General features: G+C 40.0%; 2 protein-coding genes across 2 annotated transcripts; both read left to right on the forward strand.

Annotated features, from left to right (window-relative positions):
• The first annotated feature begins 23 nt into the window (after window positions 1-23).
• cul4a (cullin 4A) lies at window positions 24-9,176 on the forward strand. The gene is made up of 20 exons (XM_004067071.5): window positions 24-1,279; window positions 1,849-1,964; window positions 2,647-2,750; window positions 3,476-3,545; window positions 3,629-3,702; window positions 3,784-3,946; window positions 4,024-4,113; window positions 4,198-4,280; window positions 4,907-4,974; window positions 5,274-5,392; window positions 5,481-5,673; window positions 5,797-5,901; window positions 6,643-6,753; window positions 7,021-7,106; window positions 7,189-7,296; window positions 7,380-7,493; window positions 7,566-7,671; window positions 7,765-7,937; window positions 8,091-8,243; window positions 8,327-9,176. Exons 1-20 carry the CDS (start codon window positions 1,138-1,140, stop codon window positions 8,420-8,422), a joined length of 2,274 nt encoding a protein of 757 aa, XP_004067119.1. The 5' UTR covers window positions 24-1,137; the 3' UTR covers window positions 8,423-9,176.
• A 674-nt stretch (window positions 9,177-9,850) lies between these two features.
• Window positions 9,851-18,454, forward strand: lamp1a (lysosomal associated membrane protein 1a). The gene is made up of 9 exons (XM_004067070.4): window positions 9,851-10,279; window positions 14,075-14,184; window positions 15,041-15,260; window positions 15,528-15,692; window positions 15,777-15,982; window positions 16,700-16,825; window positions 16,899-16,965; window positions 17,048-17,215; window positions 17,365-18,454. Exons 1-9 carry the CDS (start codon window positions 10,225-10,227, stop codon window positions 17,502-17,504), a joined length of 1,257 nt encoding a protein of 418 aa, XP_004067118.1. The 5' UTR covers window positions 9,851-10,224; the 3' UTR covers window positions 17,505-18,454.
• The last annotated feature ends 2 nt before the right edge of the window (window positions 18,455-18,456 follow it).

The following is an 18,456-nucleotide window of genomic DNA, read 5'->3' on the forward strand; positions in this document are numbered from 1 at the left end:
AACACCGCCCATTTGCACTAGAACCCCCCCTCTCTGGTTGCAGGTGATTTAGAGCTGCGTTCAAGATCACACACAAGCGCGACAGTGATTTAGCAAGAAAAAAACGTTTTATTTTCTGCTTCAAATTTTTGTATATTTTAGTTTTAGTTGAATAGCATCTTGAAATTTAGAATCAAGAAAATACTTTTTAAATCAACCATTTTAGATCAAACTAAACACGCGCAGAAAAAAAACAAACCGTTTTGCTTGTACTGTAGGCGTAGCTTTGAGAAATTGACCTCCTCTGTAATTTAATTTCGATTAACAATAGATTAACAATAAATAAACATTATAATAATGTTGAATGTTTATAAACTGGTTGATTAAATACGCATTCAAGTTTTAAAAAATTGATTTAAGTCATTTAAATTCATTTTTCAGGACGTTAAGATTTTTAAGTTTTGTTTTTTCCTCCGCCTTGCACTTACTTGCAGGGAAGGATCTCAGTGAGGGGGGGGGGAACGTACTGGCAGGGAAGTAATTTGGCATGTTTGAATATGTCTGTAATGATAAAAAACGTAATAATAATAATAATAACAAGACAGAAGTTGTGCTCTTGAACGCAGCTTGGCTGCTTTTCACCCAAGATGCACCTGCCCAGCTCAACTGTTCGAGAAAAGCCATTTTGTTGTGCTAGCTAGCTAAATGGTAAATAGAGCAGCACACACATTATTCTGTTAAATGCACGGTAATTATGCCGCGATTAGATTTTGTTTTACTTTTGTCAAACTTAGTAAACGATTTTGTTAAAATATGGACGTAGTTATCACTGACGTAGACTAGCGTTTAAAGCTAAAGTGTTGTGATTTGGACGAAAACTGGTCGCTCAAGTGGAGTTTTGGTAACACACCGTTAGCTAACTGTGTGTTTACCTCCTAGCTGGCTATAGTTATGTTTTCTGATTAACTTACTCTTTGTACGTCGCTCTAAGTATGTACTTTAGTTTAAAATAGAATACTGCCTTCTGTGCATATAACCAAAAAGAGTTTGCTCAACAAAAAAGTCAGTATTGTTGTTAGTGGGTTAACAGGCCAATCCAGCACTAATTTAGCAAAACACTTGAACCATACTACGTTAAGCCAAAGTGCTAATCAGATAATGGCAGAGGACACACGACAGAACAAGAGGGCCAGCTTCTCCGCTTTAACGGAGCTCAGCACCAACGGGATGGCCAGGACAGCCGCTCTAGCATCGGGCAAAACGGGAGCTTCAAAGAAGTTGGTGATAAAAAATTTTAAAGGTAATGTCATGCATCAGGTTTGTTTTCCTTCAGTGGAATAACCAATGGGCACAAGCCAAGGAACATGACTGGCCAACATTCAGTATAGGATCATGATACTGTAAAGGTTACATGTCTAGTGAAGATGTTGAGTCACACAAGCTGTGACCTGATCACTTTTTTGCGTGTTTGTGAGGAACACGCGTGTCAATTTGAACATATTGGATATACATTTATTCAGTCTTAAGCTACAATTTAGTGAAGAAAGATGAAACTGTAGTCTTCACATTCGGATTAGATTTTTCTTTCCTATAAATTAAAAATTGGAATATGTTTGTATAGAATTATCAGGCTGTTTAAATAATACGCCTCATTAAATAACATGCATAAGTAATAAGAATGTTAGACATACATGGACTTTTTGTTTTAAACTATTGTCACCCATATGAGGAACAAAGTACAATAACATGCAATTTTCAGAAAGCTTCAGCTTTATTTTATGTATGTGAGACACTGAGTGTGTACATGTTTTTGTAGAAATGAATGTATTCAATTTTTGAGACTTAAATATTGAAATGTTTTTGTTTCAGACCGGCCCAAACTAGCAGAGAACTACACCGAGGATACATGGCTGAAGCTTCGAGACGCTGTGAGTGCTATCCAAAACAGCACTTCAATTAAGTACAATCTGGAAGAGCTCTATCAGGTACGTATTTTTCAGCACCAAGCTCCACTTACATTTAGCTTGTGTTCACATCACTCAGCTTTACGAAATCTTTGCCCAAATTTGGACAGTTTTCTGATTCATAATTGGATCCGTTTTGTGTAGAACGGTTATTTACCGTTTAAGAGTCAACCTGTAAACTGAAACACTGAATGGATCAATGCTTTAAATAAAATAAACTGCTACATGATTTTATGTATTGTAAAAAAAAAAAAAAAAAAAAAAAAATGCAAGTGCTGTAGATCTCTTAAAAAATAACCTCCAAGTGTAACTAACAGTTAAATCCAGATGGGTTGATCCAGAGTTTAAAAAATAATAAATTAAAAGAAAAGGAATGATCAGCTGTTGCTTTCAAAGACTTGCTGTGATAATGAGCCTTAAAGCTAACACGTTAGAGATTAATAAAAAGAAAGGTGACATAATTGCAAAACTTCTCTTTTCATTTTTGCACCTGTTAAGTTTTTCTGTTTTTATTATAAATTTTGTCTGAAGGGAAAGATTCCGTGGAAAACAGTTTTCAATGCAGATTTAATTTTCTGAACAAATCATAACTTTAAAAAAAACGTCAACAATATTTTGTCTTTACTACAACAAAAGCAAACCTTTTTATTATTTTTAACTTGATACATCTGTAATGTTTCTGTTCTTTTCTGATCCCTTGAAGGCTGTGGAGAACCTGTGTTCCTATAAAGTCTCTCCTACCTTGTACAAGCAGCTGCGTCAGGTCTGCGAGGATCATGTGAAGGCCCAGATCCACCAGTTTAGAGAATATCCTTTCTGTGCTTAGACACACCTAAAGAAACATTTTGTTAGTTTTCCTTGGGTGTCATGTGTGATTATTCTTTTAGTTCATCGACGGGGATGCTTTTCTGCAACTACAACAATCAACTCTAGTTTAAAGGGGGAATCAGTCAATTGATGATCCATCATAAATCAATAGTTGAGCTCACAAATTCTGAATCGTTGAAACTGAGTTTGGACTGAAATTGTAAAATGAGGTTTTGAAATGTGGTCTATTTGGTGCTTTTGAGTTTGTCAAACAAAAAAAGGTGTTACCATGGTAATAGAAATGGCAAATGGAGCACTTTCTTACTGATGGATATTATTGATTGATTTGATAGAATCAACACAGTTCAGCAGAATCAGACATTTTTCTTGGTGTTTTGCACCGGCACTGGTTAACAACACCTTCCCCGAGAAGGCTGTTAGAAAAGTAATCAATCAATCAAAGCTCCTACCAACTCAGATATTGGTATTGTAGATGGAACTGAATGATTAGTGCAGCCCAACATACATGTCACGTTTATCTGGGATCCTCACCGCAGAAGTTAGACTTTAGTAGATTGCATCTAAACAGACAGGAAAAAATGCTTCTTTTTTTTTTTTTTTTACTTGGGGAGGTTTTCTTTTGTTTGTGGCAAATGTTTTTTTTTCTTTTCTTAATGGTATTTTAGTAAAACTGCAGAAAAGTTTCTTCTTGACCTGGAACTCACAGATTCTTTGGACAACCTTTCTTTCCTGAAACGAATGAATCGCTGCTGGCAGGACCACTGCAGGCAGACTGTGAGTGAGACCTTTGACGGTTTCGACAGGTTTGTCACAATTCCCTTTGGAGGAACAGTTCTAACAGGCTGTTTTCTTCCCAGATAATGATCAGAAGTATATTTCTCTTCTTGGATCGTACTTATGTCCTTCAGAACTCTCTCCTCCCGTCCATCTGGTAAACTTCCAGTTTATGAGACTTTCTTTGTATTTCTTTAGGATGATCTTTCACAGCTGATGTTGTGTGTGTGTTCTCCAGGGATACCGGGCTAGAACTTTTTCGCACTCACATTGTGAGCGACAGTGCAGTTCAGAAACGAACCGTAGAAGCCATTTTGGAGCAGATTGAACTGGAGCGTAATGGAGAAACTGTGGATCGCAGCCTGCTCCGGAGTCTCCTCGGCATGCTGTCAGATCTCCAGGTATTTGAGAACACGTGCACCATGTAGACAGCAGTGCCATTTGTGCGAACAAACTAACAGCCTTTGCTTCGTTTTAGGTCTATAAAGACTCGTTCGAGGAACGATTCTTGGCTGAAACCGATCGACTCTACGCAGCGGAGGGACAGCGGCTAATGCAGGAGAGGGATGTGAGTGAGGCCGCCAGTGGAACACATTGCTACTTCTCTTTTTGTTGTATTTTTCCAACCAAGATGCAATGCGTGTGTCTCCAGGTACCCGAGTATTTACACCACGTGGCTCGTCGTTTGGAGGAAGAAAACGATCGAATCCTGAGCTATCTCGACCAGAGCACTCAGTAAGATTTAGATTATCAGAGTATTCAACCCGTGAACTGAAAGTACTCCTTAAAAATGCGTTTTAAACACTTCAAGAAGCGCAAGTGTGTATTTAAAAGCAGCTGCTTATTCTATTCATCATATTTCTGAGATAAGTCGTTTGTGAGAGTTTCTCTCCAACAACAGCAACTCTATGTGAGGAGTATGGTCAAATAAACCTATTTAGATATTTGTACAGTGATCAGTTTTACAATTAAGGTATTTTTGTCACAGTAATGCATCAGCTTTACCTTTTTATCTGTTAAATTTTCTTTTTTTTGTACTCTGTTTTAAAATGATAAAAGATGTTTCAGGTCTGGAAGTTTCACAGAGGAACTAAAACGGTTCATTGCTGCAGCAGAGAAAGAAAGAAGGAAGAACCAACAACCCTTTTTTTGTAGTTTGCCAAAATGAATTAAGAACATTATAGAATAGTGTTGGTTTTCTTTAGCTGGAAGTGAATTGCAGAACTGCAGAATCATAAGTAGGATGACTTTCTTCAAAAAAAAAAAAAACAACAACAAAGGATTGAGAATCTATAAAATCATGGCTGTTAGTTTACATTTCAAACTGTTATTTTCTCTTTCATGTTTTTTTCCCTCCACAGAAAACCTCTTATTTGCTGTGTTGAGAAACAACTTTTAGGAGAACACATGACTGCAATTTTACAAAAAGGTAAGCGTGGATGGAAGGCATTTTGTTGTGTGAGATGCTTTAATACTGTAGAGATTTTAGACTTTCTTTGGAGTTGTGTCATTTTTGTAATGATTGTCATTTTTTGTCCTAAAGAACAGTTCTGTGAAACACAAATGTTTCATCTTCCAGAATATCACACTCTTTCCAATTTTTCAGCTAAATGTATTTGGCTCTTTTTTTTCTGAATTAAGCAATGTGCTGGATTGACATATTTTTTAATAAAGATCTAGTGTCGACTTTGTGATGATTTTTGTCTTGTGTTCCACGTCCTCATCCAGGCCTAAGCAACCTGCTCGACGAGAACCGTGTTACCGAGCTGGCCCTTCTTTATCAGCTCTTCAGCAAGGTGAAGGGCGGACTTCCCACTCTGCTGCAGTTCTGGAGGGATTACATCAAGGTTCTGACCACACACACATAAGGAACACAAAACGGAACAGCAATGAAGTCAGACTCCTGTCTTAACACTCTATTCTCTTCAATCGAAGTCTTTCGGTGGAGAGATTGTCTGCACTCCGGAGAAAGATAAAGACATGGTTCAAGACCTGCTGGACTTCAAGGACAAGATGGACAACGTGGCTCAGAGCTGCTTTGGACGGAACGAGGGTTTCATCAACGCCATGAAGGAGGCCTTTGAAACCTTCATCAACAAGAGGCCCAACAAGCCTGCTGAGCTGATTGGTAGGACATCCAAACATGACATCAGTCATTGCTAATCACAAATGCATGAGGATGGAAATTTTACCCAGTTCTATGATAGTTCTACAATGTCATGACATCTATTGTTTCTTTATTTTCATTAAGCTAAATATGTAGATTCTAAGTTAAGAGCTGGAAACAAGGAGGCGACAGAGGAGGAGCTGGAGAGAATCCTGGACAAGATCATGATCATCTTCCGCTTCATACACGGTCAGCAAGTCTTCCAAAGTGGTGGCAAAGCACATATCCTGAGTTTGTTTTTTAATGTTTGTCACCAATTATGGTTTAAGAGATCATCAATCAAATTTAATTGATTGATGTGGAAAACACTGACATGTGACAAACTTTGCTAACAAGGTTTAAAATCCCACTCTGATCATCTTCTGGTCTATTGTAAAAGCGTTCCCAGTGGTCTTTTAAGCCAAAATCAAATAAACCTGTGTTGTTTTCTCGAACAGAGTTTCGGCAGAGCAGCAGGAGTTGATTAGAAATTCACCTCTGATGTGTGGGTGGAACCATTGGTGTGGAGTATGCCCCCCCCTCTACTTCCCCCATCAGTTTATTAAACATTAAACTGCATTAAACAGTTTATTAAACTGGCTTACGGCCCCTCACACCCTCAGCCTAACATTACCAGTGGAACAAAAATGGCGGGCAATATCCGAGCTATCCCAGCCGTACGATTTTGAGCCAGATGCCAGCTCAGGACGAGAAAAACAAGGACGTACGTGGATCTATTTGTCTACAAGCGGATGCATCAGAATGGAGCAGAGCAGGGAGATTGTGACCCGCCCAGCACATTTTCTATGTCCCAAATAAGCTCTTTTATTAAACTGTTCTTTTGTTGTTGTCTATAGTGTGTTTTTTTATAGTGTGTCTCTGTGCTGTTGTATGACTAACACTCAATGGTATATTGTTTTGATGCCATTGTTGTCCATGTGATCCCCACAGGTAAAGATGTGTTTGAAGCTTTTTACAAAAAGGATTTAGCCAAGCGTCTACTGGTGGGGAAGAGTGCCTCTGTTGATGCTGAGAAGTCCATGCTCTCCAAACTCAAACACGGTGAGTCTGCCACCCCGTCTTGACCTTTAAATTCGCTCGTAGAATGTTTCAGGAAATGCATGTCAATCCGAATCTTTAGGTCTACACAAGGAGCTTATATTTCAAAGATTTTGTGGCTTTGTGTGTTATTTCTCTCGTTGTTTGAGGCCAGTACTTGCCCCAAACTATATCTGTGTACAAACACCCCCCTTTGTTAGATCTTAGGACGTGTGGGTTGTCATAAGAACTTGCCTGCTGTGCTAAAGTCGTGGTTTTGACTTCCTGCAGAATGCGGCGCTGCATTTACCAGCAAGTTAGAGGGCATGTTTAAGGACATGGAGCTGTCAAAAGACATCATGATCCAGTTCAAACAGGTATCTAACAAAACTGATGTGTGGAATAAATGCATGACTGAAGCTGCAGCACCGATCAAATGGTTGTGATATTCAATCCCAGCACATGCAGAACCAGAGTGAGCCGAGCAACATAGAACTTACTGTCAACATCCTGACTATGGGCTACTGGCCTTCATACACACCTATGGAGGTCCACCTGCCCGCAGAGGTAAGATTAAAGCCCCTGGAAGACATAATTCAAGCGGTTGAGGAAAGCATGGAGCCACAAATCTTTACCACATGTTTTGGTAGATGGTAAAACTCCAGGAGGTGTTCAAGCTGTTTTACCTGGGCAAGCACAGTGGGAGGAAACTGCAGTGGCAGCCCACACTTGGCCATGCTGTGCTAAAGGCAGAGTTCAAAGAGGTAAGACTGTGGCTGGATCCGCTTCTGCACTCAGAGGCTACTCTGCGCTCACACTCCCTCCTGATCCTGCAGGGAAAGAAGGAGCTGCAGGTCTCCCTGTTCCAGACGCTGGTGTTGCTCATGTTTAACGAGGGAGAAGAATTCAGCGTGGAGGAGATCCGCGCTGCCACTGGCATAGGTTCCACATGTTTTCTTCAACATGCAGCGCTGTCATTGGGCTGTATGAAGGCTCCGCTGCTTCACACCCCTTTTTGTTCTCTGTTCTGCGCAGAGGAGGGAGAGCTGAAGCGCACACTGCAGTCCTTGGCTTGTGGGAAAGCACGTGTCCTCAACAAGAACCCTCGAGGAAAAGATGTGGAAGATGGCGATCGCTTCAATTTCAACAGCGATTTCAAACACAAACTGTTCCGCATCAAGATTAACCAGATTCAAATGAAAGAAACGGTAAAAAGCACATTTCCTTTTTTGTTTGTTTTTTCATGAAAGGTTCCTCCTTCCTGGCTTTTCTAAGCTTTCTTTTTTTCCCTTTATGCTTACCACAGTCTTTCACTTCTAGCGAGTGGCTTTCATTTATTTTTTACCGCTTTCTTCTTGCAGGTGGAGGAACAAGTAAACACCACAGAGCGTGTTTTTCAGGACAGGCAGTATCAGATTGATGCGGCTGTTGTGCGGATCATGAAGATGAGGAAAACCCTCAGTCACAACTTGCTAGTATCAGAACTCTACAACCAGCTGAAGTTCCCCGTCAAGGTGACGCGTTTTTCCCACATATGTTCATGTCTGCTTCCCGTCTCACACTTCCAACTCATCGGCATCTCGCTAACTCTTCACAGCCTGGAGATCTGAAGAAGCGGATCGAGTCGCTCATCGACAGAGACTACATGGAGCGCGACAAGGAGACTCCTAACCAGTATCACTATGTTGCCTGAAGGCGTGCGGCTGCACGACGCTTTTCTCCGCCCCAAACGTACAGCTGGCAACACAGCCCCCCCCTCAGAGCCACCCAAATCTTCTGGCGCCCGTCTTTTTCTTCCTCTACAATCCTGGACACGAATGTCCAGATGCAGGCAGGCATGGTGCTCCACAGAGATGAGAGAGACTTGGCCGTGCTGCTGTTCCATTCTGCTATGTCTTTTTAGAACTCTTGAGGCCGCGCTGGAAGAGTGTGAATCGTTGGTATATGTGGCTCACAAATATGCTAATGCAAATTCAACTGAAAGACTAGCACTTTTCCTGTCTCTTTGTTTTCTTGTATTGGTATTGGGGTTTTTTTTTCCATTATTCATTTTCTTTTAGTTTTTCCTACCATACCTACTTTGTCCTGACTTTTAATATTTTTTGTTTGTTTCATCTCAGTCTTTTGTTTGAGGCTTTCTCTTTCTGAATGGATATGTAGGTTTTTTTGACTGGATTTGTTGTTTGATGCGGCGGAGGAGCCGAGAAGAACAAGAAGCAAAAGAAAGACTCTAGGGTAGATGAATTTGGCCAAAGCAGTTTGTTTCAAAGCCGTTACTCAATGAAAAGCAAGAAAGGGCGGATAATTTTTTTCTTTTTGTTGGTATCTTTGATGTTTTGACCAAACAGTTTGAATGTCCCCAGTTCACATGCTGATGGTTTTGTAGATCAGATTGTATTCTATGTAAGGGTGCAAAAAGTGAACCTGAATAAATGAATATTTAATGATTGGGTGAATAATTTGTGAGCAAGTTACCAAGTTTTTTTTTTTTTTTTTTATAAAAGAAAAGTGTAAACATGAGTTTCTCTTGACCTGTTTGTGCTGTTATCATACAAATGTGTGGTAAATTGTTAGAATGATTGGTTAAACTTTGGTCATCCATCTTTGTCACTCCCACAGAGAACCTCAACATTTACCCATTTCTTTTTCATTCCCCCAGGTTCTTTACTTACCTCTGCTCACTGTGACGTCATGGTTCCACTTTGAGTCCCTCTTATTGACTCGCACATTTTGTATTTAACAAGTGAACATGACAAAGCATGGCCCCGTGGAACACTGCAGAATCTGCAGTGCAATTAGCAAAAATGTCGCAGGAACATGCTAAGACTCCTTTCAGGGGGGGTTGCATGGTCCTGTGAAGTGTGTCAGCTCACCACACACAAGGTGCACCAACTCATACTAGCTAACCACAAAAAAAATCCACTTTTGTGACTTTTTATCTCGAGGTTCATGACACTTGTATGAGAAGCCATTATTATACCACACATTTTATGATGACTCACACAAAGCGGTAGATATATTTAGTTTTGGGGCTGTTTCGTGAAGAAACTGCTGTTTATTACATTAACCGTGTGTGTGTGTGTGTCGCGTTGTGTGTTTTCCTTGCAGATCAGACGAGCGCAGTTCACGGAACAGGGGAAGGGAGGGGGGGGTCCCACGTGACTGGGCTGCTCTAAATTCTTCCCGTTCACATGATAGACTTGTTGGTGTTTTCAGATGAGATGGTGCGGCGGTGAGCGACAATTCACTCCGATTATTGGTTCCTACCCTCATCACCACCTTACTGTGCGGATGTAAACGCGGACTGCCGGGAACGAACGAGAATCAGATTAGCAACGTTAGCTAAGTGAGCTAGGCGGTACTTTTTAGCCAGGCATCTGTTGGGTCAAGTCAAGTGCAGCCAGACCCACCTGCGCCTTCAGCTGTGCGACTCTAACCCTCCATCAGGGATTTTTTCTTGTTCTCTCTTATTGTTTTTTTTTTTTTTACCCCAAAATGAAGTCTTTTCCATCCTTCGTCGCACTCTTCATCGTCTGTTCAGCAGTTTTAGGTAAGTGCGTTGTTGTTTAGAGCCTCTTATGCTAACACACCGAACCCGTTTGTTGGCTGTGATGATGTCACAGTTTTCCCATTTATCCAAACATATATCGCACTCAAAAACCCTAAAATTCGATGTATAACGTTACCAAACACCCAATATGACCATTAAAATGCCCAGAATGAATCAGAAATGGTGAGCTAACAGTGGGAAGTTCAGTCATAACGCGCTGCGTTAAGTTGATTTAACGCCACAGTCACTGTTATATAAGAAACAGCAGCCCCATCTCATTTAAATACTAGTTTGTCATGGTATGAATTAAAAAATGTTAAGAAAAAAAATATAGGCGAAATTTAAGAAACGCGATTTTTGTACATGTTTCAAATCATTAATCGACACATTTCTTTGTTAAAGCGCCACTTCCTTTCCCTTTAAATTGTCATAAAACACTTTATTCAAGGTCATGAACATGATTTATATATATTTAAAATAAACACGCTTGGTTAAAAGTACTACCTAGTTTAGTAGCTTGGAATTATGTGGATGCACTCATCAATTTTAGTGTATATTTTTAGTTGAGAAAAGGAAAACCATCCAATTTCTTGTGGTTTTTCTCAACTATAACTGCTTCATTATTTTTCCTTTTTAAGTCTCTTGACCTCAGTCCTTCCAAATTAATCAAGCAATTTGATAAGTGTTTTATTTTAAAACTCCTTTTTTTAAATTCTCTAATATCTATGATAAAAGGTAAAAACCCAAAATAATGTGGCATAATATAGCATTTATTTTTTTTAATCGTCCTACTGTATAGCTCTGCGTTTTGTTTCTTGTGGACCAACACATTCGTTGTTGATTTGTGTTTGAGAGCTTCACATGACTCCCATGATGCTTTTGTGCTGCATAGAGGGGCCCTCTAGAGCAGAGCATGAGTGCTGTAATCATTCAAAGCTCCAGAATCTAATCCCGATGAAGGATATCACTACAAAATGTCTAAATCTAACCATTTTTGTAGTAAAAATGTATCATCCTCGTCCATTTCTTTTATGCTGCCACCAGTGTTTCCCATCATGGCCGTGTAGATCTAGAACACTCTTATCTGATGTTTGCTTTGCTATCTGCAGTGTGATGCTTTGAACACACAACTGCTTTGACCCGATAGCCTGATTGTAGTGATGTGTAAATCATACTGTGTTTACAGGTGGATCACAGCCTGTCTTACATTTCAGTGTGGAGGATTAAAAAAGCAGAACAATAAAATTGCGAAGAATGGCATAAGACCGCTGCGTGACAAGTAATGAATGAAATCACCAGTAGTATGGTGAGCAGCTGACTGTGCCCAAAGGCCAAACTCTTAAAAAGAAAACCTCTCTTAGTAATACTAGCCAGCAAACTGTTTTGTTTCACATATTTTTTCAGATTCTTTGTTGGGGTTTTTTTTAAATCCATTTTTGGATGGAGTCATTTCCCTTTAATAAACAGCTATCTGAGATTTTGGGAAACATGGCGCAAACAATGAAAAGTCTTCTATTGCATAAATGAGTTAGGAAATAGGTAACATCTTTCTTTTTCTAACAGTAACTTGTGATGTATCTATAAGTCTCACATACATTTGTTTGCTAGCCACTCACACGCATGCAGACTTGCAACAGTGGGTTTGGCACTTTTCTACTGGTATTAATAGCATGCAGTGTAAGCGTGAACGCTGCCAGGTTCATGTTTAGCAGAAGCTTTCCGTCGTTTCTTCAAGCTGATCTTCTCAGACTTTCATTTGCATGATTTAGATGATGAGCGGAGAACTGGCTTTGTTCTTGATCTAAAGCAGAGAAGAACAGTAGAGATTTTCTGTCTTGTTCTGTACTGTGTTTCTGCCATCTCCAGACAGTACTGGGTAGGCCTGCACAATAACGCAAACTTATTGTTATCTCAATCAAGCTGTGCAATATGCATATTGCAAAAGTTGCCAAAAACTGCGATCAATGGTCATCTTAAACGGGGTAAAACAATCTTATGACAGCTTGAAGTATTTAACCAATCAAATAAATCCCTTTATGATTTGACTAATTGGATGGACTCCTTTACATCATTGACCAATGGGATGGAGCCCTTTTATGTTAGATGCTGGCCTCCAACGGAGACGAGGGCCATTTGGAGTTATGTTGACTCTTATTTACATTCAACTGTTGCAGTGAAATGGAAATTATGTTTTTGGTTGTTTTTCTATATGTTCATGTACAGCAAGTTATATCATTGTCGCAATATTGATCACTAATATCTCAAACTGCGAGCTTCCCTCATTTCATTCAGCCCCTAGTACTGGGAAAAAGGTCGATGAGCAAAAACATGTTGTTGTTTATGCGTTAGATTAGGGCTGGGTTGATTTAAAAAAAAATCGATTAACCGATCTGAATGGATCCAAGCTTAATAAATCAATAATCAATCCATCAAAGTCAAGATCGATCTTTTATCTTTTCTGGTGACCTAACGTATAACAGCATTAAGTCTGCTAGCTTAATGCTAACGTATAATAGAATTTCCCATAGGACGGCTAATGCTAACGCTCGGTCGACCTAAACATGCATTGCTGACTAAATGAACAGCTTTATATAGTCAGCCATGAATTGTCCAAACCCTTTTAGGGAAACATTTTTTTTAAACGTAACTATTTGTAGTCTAAAGCAGTGGTCCCCAACCCTATTATTGATTGGTATGACGTCACACAAAGTTTTCACGGACCGGTCTTTACGGTGTGGCGGACGATCAGTGTAGCAACGCTATGATGAAGCAGGAACAGAGACCTGACAAGATGAACTCTGAGCTTTTATTTTGACACGCATGACATTGTAGGTCGCACAGGTGCTATCATGCTCTCCCCTTCCCACACTCATGGACTGTCTATTAAAAGTAGCTTTCTTTTTTTTTTTTTTTGGGAGGTCGAAGGCTCCTCTTCTTTGTCCTGGCTGGGTCTTTCCCCCTTGGCAAAGAAACCTTCAAAATACGTTTGTTTTTACTCATTTTACCAGCTCCTGGGTTTTATTTTAGTGGTAACCTATCACGTGAAGGAGAAGAGCGCCTTGGCCTGCGTCAAGAGTGACATAGACGGATGTAACAGAGAATTGGGCGATCTTTCAAAATAAAACATCTTTCAGATTCCGAAATAAATAAAACGGAAGTCATGTAAGTCATTTATTCTTTCTGTGCGGCCTGGCACCAAATGACCCACGGACCGGTACCAGTCCGTGGCCCGGGGATTAGGGACCGCTGGTAAAGCAGTTTTTTTTTAATTTTTTGTTCAAATAATCTGGAATAAAGCAGAAAGCTATAGCTCCACCTAGTGGTCAAACTGAAACGCCCTCCGGGAGAGGCAGATCATTTATTGTATAATATTATTTAGTTTAGAGCCTTTACAATGTTAATGATTTTGTTGGAGCTTCTCCGTTTGAGAAACCATGTAACTCTGTATGGTCTTAAGAATCTCATTGGTTTATTATTTGACTAATAAATATTTTAGTATGTGAACTGTATCAGATTAATAGGAATATCATATATAGATTAATGATTTTATTTCTATACAAATATGTCTAAATGTTTCAGCCATGTAAATTCAAAACTGAATCAACTGAAATTGAATGGAGTGAATTGAAAGAAAATTGTGAATCAAATAGATCCAGTCTTTGCTGAATCAAGTCAAATCGATTCTGGAAATGATTGGTGATACCCGGCCCTAGGTTAGATGTTACAGTCTGGTTAACATGAAAAAATGGTACATGTTAACTTTACTGAGTTTGCTTTCTTTAATGTCTTTTATAGCTGACACTCAAGCAGTTGTTACCCTTGAAGTGAAGGAGGGAAACTCCACCTGTATTAAAGCAGAGTTCTCTGCAGTATTTTCCATCACATACAACACCACCAACGACACGGTAAGTGCACTTTCTCTAAGGATGTAATTAAAGGAGCATACAGTTTCTTTCATATGGGGAAACTGTCGCTTGTTCAAATTATACACCCCCCCCCCTCCCTCACACACACACACACACATACACACACTTTTTTTTAATTTGTAAATGGTACAACCAGAACTAAAGCTAACAATTTTTATATTGGTTAAAACCACAAGTGTTCAGTGAGATTGAAGTAGACTATCTATTTCCAGTAAAGATGTATTTATTTTAATGGATTTTGTCTGGACTCCCTCACTACTCCCTAACGTCTACATGGTGCCCTGGATTTGAGCAAAATTCGGACACATTCTCTCTATGCCTAATGTCACTCTGCCAAAGTAAAAGCCTCATGAGACTATTTATCCACTTGCTCCCACTCCCACTTGCTCCACTGTGTTCTGATGATTAACTTGAATTATTTCTAGAAAAATACATTCATGCACTTTTTTCTTGTAAAATAATAAATCGTTCAAACGCAATGCATTGTGGTCTGTATTTGCCAGTCAGGTTATCATCTATGCTCACTAGTTTTACTAGGAAACTTATGGGAAATTTCCTGGGCCCCTGATTTTTATTTATTTATTTTTAAATTGTAGATTTGGACACCCCGGCAACATGCAAATATAAAAAACTCTGAGTAGTGAAAGAATCCGGACAAAGCCTATGTGAGACAATGATGATTGTTCCTTATAAATGTGGCAGCATTTCAAAAGAAACAAAAAGGGCTTTCCAGCAGTGTACTCTAAACAAATAATGGAACCAGTGAGCGTAGTTGTTCAGGTAAACCCAGGTCAGTCTCTTCTTGTGAACTCTGGTTCTCCGTCGTACCTTTCAGAGGACGGTGTCGGTCTTTCTGCCAAACTCCACCACAGTCGATTCAGCAAACAGCTCATGTGGCTCAAACGGCAGCACCCCGGGGCTGATGGCCAAGTTTGGACCTGGCCACTATTTTGGCATGAACTTTTCCACCAACGGAAGTCTCTACAGCGTGGACACCCTGTTTCTGCGGTACAACCTGAGCGACGCTTCACTTTTCCCTGAAGCCAACAGCTCTGGTGAGTAGGACAACTTACTGCTCTGTGGATGCATCTGTGGATGCATCAGGTCATGTGAAAGATGATTTTATAATTAAATCATGCAGATAACAGTGTAAAAAAATGTTTCAGCATAATTTTATCTTTATAATGAAACTATAGTTCATCATTGGAATCAGATTATTACATTTAAACAAACTGATTCAATTTCAAGCTAATGTAATTAGAGCCTTTTTAACCACAAACCACTTCCTTAAACTAATGTTTACATGCTTGCCTGTGTACCAGGGCCTGTTGATTTTGAGCTGTCTGCCTCAGTGGGGATTTGGGCACCGACCAACACCACCTACCGCTGCCTGAGTCCAACTACCATCACCATAACTCGACCCAGCGTCACTTTCTCTGAAATGAAGCTGGAGGCCTACATGCCTGGAAATGACTTTAGTCCCGCTGGTATGTTCCTGGCCAACGCGCTTTCAAAACCTCTCCTGAGCGTTTTAGGAGCCGATCAAACGTTTGTCGCGTCTTTTATTGCAGAGCGTGTGTGTGCGGCTGATCAAACCACTACCGGAGCTCCGACTACAACAACCAGTGCAGCCACACCGACCACTCCGTCACCAACTCCAGCAGGAACTCCCGAACAGGGTTCCTACTCCGTGAAGAACGCCAGCGGCACTGTGTGTCTCATGGCCAAAATGGGAGTGCAGCTCAATGTCAGCTACTTCTCTCAGTCTCAGAATAAGGTAAGACACAGCAGTTTCTATAGTTTAAGGGGTCATAAAACATGTAGATTGAAGGAACTTTGACCTCAGAATTTGGTCATGTCATTGGATTGGAATAGTTTGTGCTGCTGAACCAACAACACTTGTTAAAATTGAGCTTAAGTGAACTACAACTCTGAAATCTTTGAGTAATAGTTCCCCAAGTTTTCTGAAGGACTTCAGTTATGTCAATTAAGTTTTTTGGTTCTTTTTAAACAATTCTTTTAAAATGTTTCTCCTGGTCTAGCTGTTTTGTGCTGACCTTTGACTCAGCTGCTAGAAATGAAGCATGTGTTGATTTTAAATGTATAATGTGACCACAATTTATTTTTAAAAGTATGAACCTTTTGTGTGTCTTTGGTGTTTTTGAAATGGTTTCAGAAAACACAAAAACTTGGGGAGGGGGTTATCGTTTTGCTTCATAAGCAACACTTGGGGTTTCATCTCAAGTTGGGCTTTTTTCTTTAGGGTTGCCATAGTGACTCATCCACATCCTCACAACCATCTCCTCTATTTATATTTATGTATTTGGCTTGGTTTAAGTTGGATGCTCTTCACAACACAGCCCTCTACAGTTACGGTCCTGGAGATGGAAGCTTTTGACCAAGAAGCTCCAGAAAGAAAGTTTGAACAAACGAGGAGCCACGGAAGACATGTGCAGAGCTGTTCATTAATCACTGCAGCTTTTCTCCCTCTCAGACTGTCCAGGAGCTGCTGAACCTGACTCCTAATCTGACCAGCTCCTCTGGATTGTGTGGAGGCACCAATGCCACCTTGGTTTTGGCACAAGAGGAGACCACTGTGCTCAGCTTCCTCTTCACTGTGGTACGTTCATCAATTATCTTTGACATTTAACTCTATTTCTATTCTTCTGACAAATCCTTCTTCTCTTCCACAGAACTCAACATCCAACAAGTACCATCTAAGCGGGATAACTCTGCAAGCGAACTGGACTGACATGATGTGTACGTTACCCGGTCTTTTTCCACATGCGTCATTTTTGTTTTAGACTTTGAACTGAGGTTGAGGTTCTCGTCTTCTGCACAGCTCCCTTCTCAGCCAGTAACACCAGTCTGGATTACCTGAGGAGTTCTCTGGGACACTCCTACATGTGTAACGCCGAACAAACTCTCTTTGTGGTGTCTACGTTCTCCATCAATATGTTTGAACTACAGGTTCAACCGTTTGGCGTCACATCCACCCAGTTTGCCTCAGGTTAGAGCTTCCTTTTCTTAGATTTGAGCTTTAAGAAACTTCAAAACTGTTCACATGGACAGCAGACATGTACAAAGTCAGAGTAATGAACATTTATCATGTTGGCACAGTTCTAAGGCGATAACACTTCTTTGTGTGTCTGTGTGCAGCTGAAGTGTGTCAAATAGACCAGGATCAAATGTTGATTCCCATCATCGTTGGAGCGGCTCTGGCTGGGCTGGTGCTGATTGTCCTCATCGCATACCTAATAGGCCGAAAGAGAAGCCACGCTGGATACCAGACCATATGAGGCCACTTTGTCCTGCACCGAACAGACTGAACCTGAATGAGAACGCTGTGGATGCAGGAGTTCATCAGTTCATCCAAATGATTCTTTTCTAAATGTTTGTGGATGGTTGGAAAAGCCCAGTTCATCTTAGATTTGTTCGTCTGACTTCTGATCACAGATTGGATGAGTTTAAAACACATTTATCTTAAATATTGATTCATTTCTATTGATGGCATAAAATCATTTTTTTTCTGAAACCATTTTTAGCAGTAATAAAATTGACTGGGCAGAGGGAGTGAAGCAGAAAAGCTAGTGCGGAGTGAATTTCCTTTTGTCCACAGGGATACTTTCAGCCTTAAAGAATATTATGTTGTAAAAGGGAAAGCTCTGAATATTCCTCCACATTGAAGATCAGCTAATCCGATTTTTGGCCTTAGCTTTTTTGTGTATGTCCAGTAAAAGCAAAATGCTATATTTTTAAGGAAAGCACCCTGATTAAATAAAAGCTTTGCACATTAAGTTTCATCTTTTCCTGTTTGGAGTTGAATTGCTAAAGTCTGTCATAGTCAGTGTCCAAACCCCAGAGAAAGTGGTTACTCTTTGCCTTTAATCCTGTGAAAAGTGGTTGTTTTCCAGCAGCTACTTCTCACTAATTTCAGGAAATGTTAGCTTAACTGCCTCATTTTTGTAAAAACTTTTCATGTGTTTCACACTTGGTTGACGTGTTTTGATGTTTCCGTTTTCAAATGCTGATCAGTCTTGAAAGTCTGTATAAACTGCTCAAAGTTTTTTTTTTTTTAGTGCAACTTTAAAATCCCGTGTTGAGGCCACATGCAGTCAGTGCACGGATGCTTTTCCTTCAGAAGAAATGTTGGGGGGGAAAAACTGCGACGTGAACCTTTATTTTTCTAGAAAATGCTTGGTCTTGTTTTCTATCATGATTACTCCAACTGAATAAAATGTAAATTTAAGA

The sequence above is a fragment of the Oryzias latipes genome, chromosome 3 (genome assembly GCF_053564925.1).
Source record: "Oryzias latipes strain Hd-rR chromosome 3, Olatipes_Hd-rR_3.1".
Lineage (NCBI taxonomy): Eukaryota > Metazoa > Chordata > Actinopteri > Beloniformes > Adrianichthyidae > Oryzias > Oryzias latipes.

Coding starts and splice junctions, on each gene's coding strand:
- cul4a (XM_004067071.5), top strand. CDS start 1,138: ATGGCAGAGGACACACGACAGAACAAGAGGGCCAGCTTCTCCGCTTTA. Junction 2,751..3,475: donor CAGATCCACCAGTTTAGAGA/ATATCCTTTCTG, acceptor CCTGGAACTCAC/AGATTCTTTGGACAACCTTT. Junction 3,703..3,783: donor TCTCTCCTCCCGTCCATCTG/GTAAACTTCCAG, acceptor TGTGTTCTCCAG/GGATACCGGGCTAGAACTTT.
- lamp1a (XM_004067070.4), top strand. CDS start 10,225: ATGAAGTCTTTTCCATCCTTCGTCGCACTCTTCATCGTCTGTTCAGCA. Junction 10,280..14,074: donor CGTCTGTTCAGCAGTTTTAG/GTAAGTGCGTTG, acceptor TGTCTTTTATAG/CTGACACTCAAGCAGTTGTT. Junction 17,216..17,364: donor ATCCACCCAGTTTGCCTCAG/GTTAGAGCTTCC, acceptor GTCTGTGTGCAG/CTGAAGTGTGTCAAATAGAC.